The sequence below is a fragment of the Cinclus cinclus genome, unplaced genomic scaffold (genome assembly GCF_963662255.1).
Source record: "Cinclus cinclus unplaced genomic scaffold, bCinCin1.1 SCAFFOLD_240, whole genome shotgun sequence".
Lineage (NCBI taxonomy): Eukaryota > Metazoa > Chordata > Aves > Passeriformes > Cinclidae > Cinclus > Cinclus cinclus.
The window spans coordinates 46,522-56,521 of record NW_026912063.1 but is presented as its reverse complement, the minus strand read 5'-3'; the positions used below and the strand labels follow the sequence as shown (position 1 = coordinate 56,521).

The following is a 10,000-nucleotide window of genomic DNA, read 5'->3' as shown; positions in this document are numbered from 1 at the left end:
TTACCCAAAATTCACTTTATTTTATGTTTTATTTTATCCAAAATTCACTTTATTTTGTATTTTATTTTCCCATAAATTCCCTTTATTTTCTGTTTTATTTTACCCAAAATTCACTTTATTTTATATTTTATTTTCCCATAAATTCTCTTTATTTTCGGATTTTTTTACCCAAAATTCACTTTATTTTATATTTTATTTACCCAAAATTCCTTCATTTTGTGTTTTATTTTACCCAAAATTCACTTTATTTTCTGTTTTATTTTATCCAAAATTCTCTTTATTTTATATTTTATTTTCCCATAAATTCCCTTTATTTTCTGTTTTATTTTACCCAAAATTCACTTTATTTTATATTTATTTTTCCCATAAATTCTCTTTATTTTCGGATTTTTTTACCCAAAATTCACTTTATTTTATATTTTATTTACCCAAAATTCACTTCATTTTGTGTTTTATTTTACCAAAAATTCACTTTATTCTGTATTTTATTTTACCCATAAATTCACTTTATTTTCTCTTTTATTTTAACCAAAATTCTCTTTATTTTCTCTTTTATTTTGACACAAAATTCCCTTTATTTTATGTTTTATTTTACCCAAAATTCTCTTTATTTTCTCTTTTATTTTACCCAAAATTCTCTTTATTTTGTGCTTTATTTTACCAAAAATTCTCTTTATTTTCTGGTTTTTTTTACCCGAAATTCTCTTTATTTTCTCTTTTATTTTTTAACCAAAAATTCACTTTATTTTATATTTTATTTACCCAAAATTCACTTCATTTTGTGTTTTATTTTACCAAAAATTCACTTTATTCTGTATTTTATTTTACCCAAAATTCACTTTATTTTATATTTTATTTTTCCCATAAATTCTCTTTATTTTCTGTTTTCTTTTTCCCATAAATTCACTTTATTTTCTGTTTTATTTTGACCCAAAATTCTCTTTATTTTATATTTTATTTTCCCATAAATTCACTTTATTTTCTGTTTTATTTTGACCCAAAATTCTCTTTATTTTTTATTTATTTTTCCCATAAATTCTCTTTATTTTCGGTTTTTTTACCCAAAATTCTCTTTATTTTTTATTTATTTTTCCCATAAATTCTCTTTTTTTTGTCTCTCTGCCCTTTTGGGTCCCCTCCGGCCTCACTAAAAATTAAATTTATTTTTTTTTTTTTTATAAAAGCTTCATTTCCTTCACCAACCCCACTAAAAAACACTTTATTTTTCCTTCCCAAAATTCACTTTATTCCACCCAAAAATTCACTTTATTTCTCCCAAAAATTTATTTTATTCCTCACAAAAATTTATTTTATTCCACCCAAAAATTCACTTTTATTCCACCCAAAAATTTATTTTATTCCACCCAAAAATTCACTTTATTCCACCCAAAAATTTATTTTATTCCACCCAAAAATTCACTTTATTTCACCCAAAAATTCACTTTATTCCACCCAAAAATTGATTTTATTCCTCTCAAAAATTCACTTTATTCCACCCAAAAATTTATTTTATTCCTCACAAAAATTCACTTTATTTCACCCAAAAATTCACTTTATTTCACCCAAAAATTGATTTTATTCCTCACAAAAATTCACTTTTATTCCACCCAAAAATTCACTTTTATTCCACCCAAAAATTTATTTTATTCCACCCAAAAATTCACTTTATTTCACCCAAAAATTCACTTTATTTCTCCCAAAAATTTATTTTATTCCTCACAAAAATTCACTTTATTTCACCCAAAAATTCACTTTTAGTCCACCCAAAAATTCACTTTATTCCACCCAAAAATCGGTTTATTCCCTTTAAAATAAAATCAATTTATCCCCCCCAAAATTGAATTTATTCCACCCAAAAATTCACTTTATTCCACCCCAAAAATTCGGTTTATTCCCCCCAAAATTCACTTTATTCCCATTAAAATAAAATAAATTTATCCCCCCCAAAAATCGCTTTATTCCTCCCGAAAATAATTTTATTCCTGCCAAAAAATTGAATTTATTCCCCCCAAAAAATCAATTTATTCCACCCAAAAATTCACTTTATTTCAGCCAAAAAATCGGTTCATTCCCCCCCCAAAATTCAATTTATTCCCTTTAAAATAAAATCAATTTATCCCCCACAAAAATAAATTTATTCCCCCACAAAATAAATTTAATCCACCAAAAATTCACTTTATTCCCCCCAAAAAATCACTTTATTCCCTTTAAAATAAAATAAATTTTTCCTCCCCAAAAAATAAATTTATTCCTCCCAAAAATTTGAATTTATTCCCCAAAAAATCACTTTATTCCCATTTAAATAAAATCTCTTTATTCCTCCCAAAAATAAATTTATTCCTCCAAAAAAATTGAATTTATTCCCCCAAAATTCACTTTATTACCTTTAAAATAAAATCAATTTATTCCTCCCAAAAAATCAATTTATTCCTCCCAAAAAATAAATTTATTCCTCCCAAAAATTGAATTTATTCCCCCAAAATTCAATTTATTACCTTTAAAATAAAATCAATTTATCCCCCCCCAAAATAAATTTATTCCACTCCAAAAAATAAATTTATTCCTCCCCAAAAATTAAATTTAATCCACCCCAAATATAAATTTATTCCTCCAAAAAACCGGAATTTATTCCTCCCAAAAAATAAATTTATTCCACTCCAAAAAATGAATTTATTCCCCCTAAAATTCACTTTTTTCCCTTTAAAAAAAATCAATTTATACCCCCCAAAAATAAATTTATTACTCCCAAAAATTGAATTTATTTCCCCAAAATTCACTTTATTCCCTTTAAAATAAAATCAATTTATACCCCCCAAAAATAAATTTATTCCTCCCAAAAAATAAATTTATTTCCCCCAAAATTCACTTTATTCCCTTTAAAATAAAATCAATTTATCCCCCCCAAAAAAATAAATTTCCCCCCCCCAAAAATAAATTTATTCCTCCCAAAAAATTGAATTTATTCCCTCCCAAAAATCACTTTATTCCTCCAAAAAATAAATTTATTCCACCCCAAAATTGAATTTATTCCCCACAAAAATCACTTTATTCCCTTTAAAATAAAATAAATTTATTCCCCCAAATATAAATTTATTCCTCCAAAAAAAAGGAATTTATTCGTCCCAAAAAATAAATTTATTCCACTCCAAAAATTGAATTTATTCCCCCAAAAATTCACTTTATTCCCTTTAAAAAAAATCAATTTATACCCCCCAAAAAATAAATTTATACCCCCCAAAAATAAATTTATTTCTCCCAAAAATTGAATTTATTTCCCCAAAATTCACTTTATTCCCTTTAAAATAAAATAAATTTATCCCCCCCCAAAAAATCAATTTCCCCCCCCAAAAATAAATTTATTCCTCCCAAAAAATTGAATTTATTCCCTCCCAAAAATAAATTTATTCCACCCCAAAAAATAAATTTATTCCACCCCAAAATTGAATTTATTCCCCCTAAAAATCACTTTATTACCTTTAAAAAAAATCAATTTATACCCCCCAAAAATAAATTTATTACTCCCAAAAATTGAATTTATTTCCCCCAAAATTCACTTTATTCCCTTTAAAATAAAATCAATTTATCCCCACCAAAAAATAAATTTTTTCCACCCCAAAATTGAATTTATTCCCTCCCAAAAATCAATTTATTCCTCCAAAAAATAAATTTATTCCGCCCCAAAAATTCTCTTTATTCCCCCCAAAAATTCACTTTATTTCACCCCCAAAAAATCGCTTTATTCCTCCCAAAAATCACTTTATTCCCTTTAAAATAAAATAAATTTTTCCCCCCCAAAATAAATTTATTCCTCCCAAAAAAATTGAATTTATTCCTCCCAAAAATAAATTTATTCCTCCCAAAAAATTGAATTTATTCCACCCAAAAAAGTAATTTATTTCCCCAAAATTCACTTTATTCCCTTTAAAATAAAATAAATTTATCCACCCCAAAAATCAATTTATCCCCCCCAAAAATAAATTTATTCCTCCAAAAAATAAATTTATTCCACCAAAAATTCACTTTATTCCCCCCAAAAAATCACTTTATTCCCTTTAAAATAAAATAAATTTATACCCCCCCAAAATAAATTTATTCCTCCCAAAAAATTGAATTTATTCCACCCCAAAAATTCAATTTTCCCCCCAAAAATAAATTTATTCCACCCCAAAAAATAAATTTATTCCACCCCAAAATTGAATTTATTTCCCCAAAATTCACTTTATTCCCTTTAAAAAAAATCAATTTATACCCCCCAAAAAATAAATTTATTACTCCCAAAAATTGAATTTATTTCCCCAAAATTCACTTTATTCCCTTTAAAAAAAATCAATTTATACTCCCCCCAAAAAATAAATTTCCCCCCCAAAAATAAATTTATTCCTCCCAAAAAATTGAATTTATTGCCCCAAAATTCACTTTATTCCATTTAAAATAAAATAAATTTATCCCCCCAAAAAAATAAATTTTTCCCCCCCAAAAATAAATTTATTCCACTCCAAAAATTGAATTTATTCCCTCCCAAAAATCACTTTATTCCTCCAAAAAATTGAATTTATTCCTCCAAAAAATAAATTTATTCCACCCCAAAATTGAATTTATTCCCCCTAAAAAGTGACTTTATTCCCTTTAAAATTAAATAAATTTATCTACCCAAAAAATATAAATTTATTCCTCCCCAAAAATAAATTTATTCCACCCCAAAATTCACTTTATTCCCTTTAAAATAAAATCAATTTATACCCCCCAAAAATAAATTTATTCCACTCCAAAATTGAATTTATTCCCCCCAAAAAATCACTTTATTCCCTTTAAAATAAAATCACTTTAACCCCCCCAAAAATAAATTTATTCCTCCCAAAAATTAATTTATTCCCCAATAAAATTCCCTTTATCCCCCAATAAAATTCCCTTTATTCCCCCAATAAAATTCCCTTTATTCCCAATAAAATTCCCTTTATTCCCCCAATAAAATTCCCTTTATTCCCAATAAAATTCCCTTTATTCCCACAATAAAATTCCCTTTATTCCCCCAATAAAATTCCCTTTATTCCCCAATAAAATTCCCTTTATCCCCCAATAAAATTCCCTTTATTCCCAATAAAATTCCCTTTATTCCCACAATAAAATAAATTTATTCCCAATAAAATTCCCTTTATCCCCAATAAAATTCCCTTTATTCCCAATAAAATTCCCTTTATTCCCCCAATAAAATTCCCTTTATTCCCCCAATAAAATTCCCTTTATTTTCCCAATAAAATTCCCTTTATCCCCAATAAAATTCCCTTTATTCCCCCAATAAAATTCCCTTTATTCCCAATAAAATTCCCTTTATTCCCCCAATAAAATTCCCTTTATTCCCAATAAAATTCCCTTTATTCCCACAATAAAATAAATTTATTCCCAATAAAATTCCCTTTATTCCCCAATAAAATTCCCTTTATTCCTCAATAAAATTCCCTTTATTCCCAATAAAATTCCCTTTATCCCCAATAAAATTCCCTTTATTCCCAATAAAATTCCCTTTATTCCCCCAATAAAATTCCCTTTATTCCCCCAATAAAATTCCCTTTATTTTCCCAATAAAATTCCCTTTATCCCCAATAAAATTCCCTTTATTCCCCCAATAAAATTCCCTTTATTCCCAATAAAATTCCCTTTATTCCCCCAATAAAATTCCCTTTATCCCCCAATAAAATTCCCTTTATTCCCAATAAAATTCCCTTTATTCCCCCAATAAAATTCCCTTTATTTTCCCAATAAAATTCCCTTTATTCCCAATAAAATTCCCTTTATTCCCCCAATAAAATTCCCTTTATCCCCCAATAAAATTCCCTTTATTCCCCCAATAAAATTCCCTTTATTTTCCCAATAAAATTCCCTTTATCCCCAATAAAATTCCCTTTATTCCCCCAATAAAATTCCCTTTATTCCCAATAAAATTCCCTTTATTCCCCAATAAAATTCCCTTTATTCCCCCAATAAAATTCCCTTTATTCCCCCAATAAAATTCCCTTTATTCCCAATAAAATTCCCTTTATTCCCCCAATAAAATTCCCTTTATCCCCCAATAAAATTCCCTTTATTCCCAATAAAATTCCCTTTATTCCCCCAATAAAATTCCCTTTATTTTCCCAATAAAATTCCCTTTATTTTCCCAATAAAATTCCCTTTATTCCCACAACAAAATTTATTAATTCATTAATTAATTCCTTGATTCACAAATTAATTCATCGATTCATTCTTTAATGAATTAATTAACCCATTCATTAACCCCTTAATTAAACCCTTAATTGATTCATGGATTAATTAATTCCTTAATTCATCGATTCATTCATTAATTCATTGATTCATTAATTCATTAATTCATCGATTCATTCATTAATGAATTAATTAATGCATTCATTAACCCAATCATTGATTCATGGATTAATTAACTCATTAATTCATGGATTAATTCATTAATTAATTCATTAACCCTTTCATTAACCCCTTAATTAACCCCTTAATTGATTCATTAATTCATTGATTCATTCATTGACCCATTCATTGATTCATTAATTAATTCATTAATTCATTAATTAATTCATTAACCCATTCATTAACCCCTTAATTAACCCCTTTATTGATTTCTTGATTAATTAATTCATTAATTCATTGATTCATTCATTGATTAATTAATTAATTCATTCATTCATTGATTCATTGACCCATTCATTGATTCATTAATTCATTCATTCATTAATTCATTCATTAATTCACTTTTTCATTGATCCATTCATTGAGTCTTTCATTGATTCATTAATTAATTCATTAATTAATCCATTCATTAATCCGTTCATTGACCCATTCATTGATTAATTAATTAATTCATTAATTCATTAATTTATTTATTCATTGACCCATTCATTGATTCATTCATTAATTAATTCATTAATTCATTGATTCATTCATTGACCCATTCATTGATTCATTGATTAATTAATTCATTTATTCATTGACCCTTTCATTGATTCATTAATTAATTAATTCATTAATTCATTTATTCATTGACCTATTCATTGATTCATTAATTAATTAATTCATTAATTCATTTATTCATTGACCCATTCATTGATTCATTCATTAATTAATTCATTAATTCATTTATTCATTGACCCATTCATTGATTCATTCATTAATTCATTCATTAATTCATTCATTCATTAATTCGTTAATTGATTAATTAATTTCCCATTTCGTTGATTCATTCATTAACCCCTTCATGCATTAATTAATTAATTAATTAATTAATGACAGGGCGCTCCAAGCCCCGCCCCTCCCCCCCGGCCTCGCGGTTTCATTTTGAAATTTTATTTTTATTTTTCTCTCATTTATTGAGATTTTTATTTTAGATTTTATGTTTTCATTTTATTATTTTGATATTTTTAAAGATTTTTAGTGTTATATTTTTATATTTTATTTTTATTAATAATTTTATTTTTTAATATTTTATTTTTATTTTTATTTTTTATTTTTAATTTTATATTTTTATATTTTATTATTATTTTAATTTTTATTTCTGTATATTATTATTTTTTATTTTTATTTTTTATTTTTATATTTCATTATTTTTTATTTTTTATATTTTTATTTTTTATTTTATATTTTTATATTTTTATTTCATTTTGTTATTTTCATATTTTTGTTTTTCATTTTACTTTTAAATTTATATTTGTAATTTTATTTTTATTTTTATTTTGGTTTTATATATTTACTTTTTATTTTATTTTATATTATATTTTATTTTATATTTTATTTTATTTTATTTCATTTTACTTTATATTTTATTTCATTTTACGTTATATTTTATTTCATTTTGTTTTTATTTTATTTTATTTTATATTTTATTTTTTATTTCATTTTATTTTATATTTTATTTCATTTATTTTATATTTTATTTTATTTTATTTTATTTTTAATTTCATTTTATTTTATATTTTATTTTTTTCATTTTATTTTATATATTATTTGAAATTTTATTTTATTTTATTTTATTTTATTTTTAATTTCATTTTATTTTATTTTATATTTTTTCATTTTATTGTATATATTATTTGAAATTTTATTTATTTTATTCTATTTTATTTTATTTTATTTTATTTTATATTTTTTCATTTTATTTTATATATTATTTGAAATTTTATTTTATTTTATATTTTATTTTATTTTATTTTAATTTAATGGAATTGAATTTCTCCTTTCTTGCTATTACCGTGATTTCCCCTCTAATTCGGATTCTTTGTGTTTTTTCCCCTCTTCCCCTGAATTTCTGTGTCTTTTTCTTTTTGTTTCTTTTCATTTTTTCCCTCTTTTTCCCCTTTTCCTCCCCATTTTATTCCCCTTTTATTTCCCTTTTATTCCCCTTTTATTTCCCTTTTATTCCCCTTTCATTTCCCTTTATTCCCCTTTTATTTCCCTTTTATTTCCCTTTTATTTCCCTTTTATTTCCCTTTTATTCCCCTTTTATTCCCCTTTTATTCCCCATTTCCCCCCCCACATCCCCCCATATTTTCCCCCCCTTATCCCCCCACATTCCCCCCCCATATTTTCTCCCATTTCCCCCCTATTCCCCCTCATGTCCCCCCCATATCTCCCCCACATCCCCCCCCACATCCCCCACATCCCCCCCATCCCCCCTTATCCTCCCCCATATCCCCCCCATCCCCCTCCATATCCCCCTCCATATCCCCCCCCATATCCCCCCATATCCCCCCTATTCCCCCCCATCCCCCCCACATCCCCCATATCCCCCCCATATTTTCCCCCATATCCCCCCTATTCTCCCCCATATCTCCTCCCCATTCCCCCCCATCCCCCCTCATACCCCCCATATCACCCCTATTCCCCCCCACATCCCCCCATATCCCCCCATATTCCCCCCCATCCCCCCCATATCCCCCCATCCCCCCATATCCCCCCATATCTCCCCATATCCCCCCATATACCCCCATATTCCCCCCCATCCCCCCCATATCCCCCCATATCCCCCCATATTTCCCCCCTATTCCCCCCCATCCCCCCCACATCCCCCATATCCCCCCCATCCCCCCCATATTTTCCCCCCTATTTCCCCCCATACCGCCCCATATCCCCCATACCCTCCCCCATACCCCCCATATCACCCCTATTCCCCCCCACATCCCCCCTTATCCCCCCATCCCCCCCCCCATATCCCCCCATCCCCCCCATACCGCCCCATATCCCCCCATATCCTCCCCCCTACCCCCCATATCACCCCTATTACCCCCCACATCCCCCCTTATCCCCCCATCCCCCCCATATCCCCCCATCCCCCCCCATATCCCCCCATATCCCCCCATCCCCCCCACATCCCCCCATCCCCCCCCATATCCCCCATATCCCCCCCATATTTCCCCCCTATTCCCCCCCTATCCCCCCCACATCCCCCATATCCCCCCCATCCCCCCCATATTTTCCCCCCTATTTCCCCCCATCCCCCCCCATATCCCCCCATCCCCCCCACATCCCCCCTTATCTCCCCATCCCCCCCCATATCCCCCCATATCCCCCCATCCCCCCCATCCCCCCCATATCCCCCCATATCCCCCCATATCTCCCCACATCCCCCCTTATCCCCCACATCCCCCCTTATCCCCCCATCCCCCCCATATCCCCCCATCCCCCCCCATATCCCCCCATCCCCCCCATATCCCCCATATCCCCCCTTATCCCCCCATATCCCCCCCCATATCCCCCCATCCCCCCCCATATTTTCACCCCCTCCCCTCTCCTTGCCCCTCCCTCCCGTGTGCGGTGTCCGTGTCCCCCAGTGAACCCCAATTTCCCGGGGGGCGAAGCCAAGCGCTCCCGCACGGCGTACACGAGGCAGCAGGTGCTGGAGCTGGAGAAGGAATTCCACTTCAACCGCTACCTGAGCCGCAGGAGGAGGATCGAGATCGCCAACAGCGCTGTGCCTGAGCGAGCGCCAGATCAAAATCTG

At 30.2% G+C, this 10,000-nt stretch overlaps 1 protein-coding gene across 1 annotated transcript in view; it reads left to right on the top strand.

Moving 5' to 3' along the window:
• The window catches only part of HOXC4 (homeobox C4), a 26,551-nt gene that overhangs the window by 3,775 nt on the left and 12,776 nt on the right, over nucleotides 1-10,000 (top strand). The window contains 2 exon segments of the mRNA XM_062514170.1: nucleotides 9,831-9,967; nucleotides 9,969-9,996. Coding sequence (XP_062370154.1) covers nucleotides 9,831-9,967; nucleotides 9,969-9,996 — 165 coding nt within the window.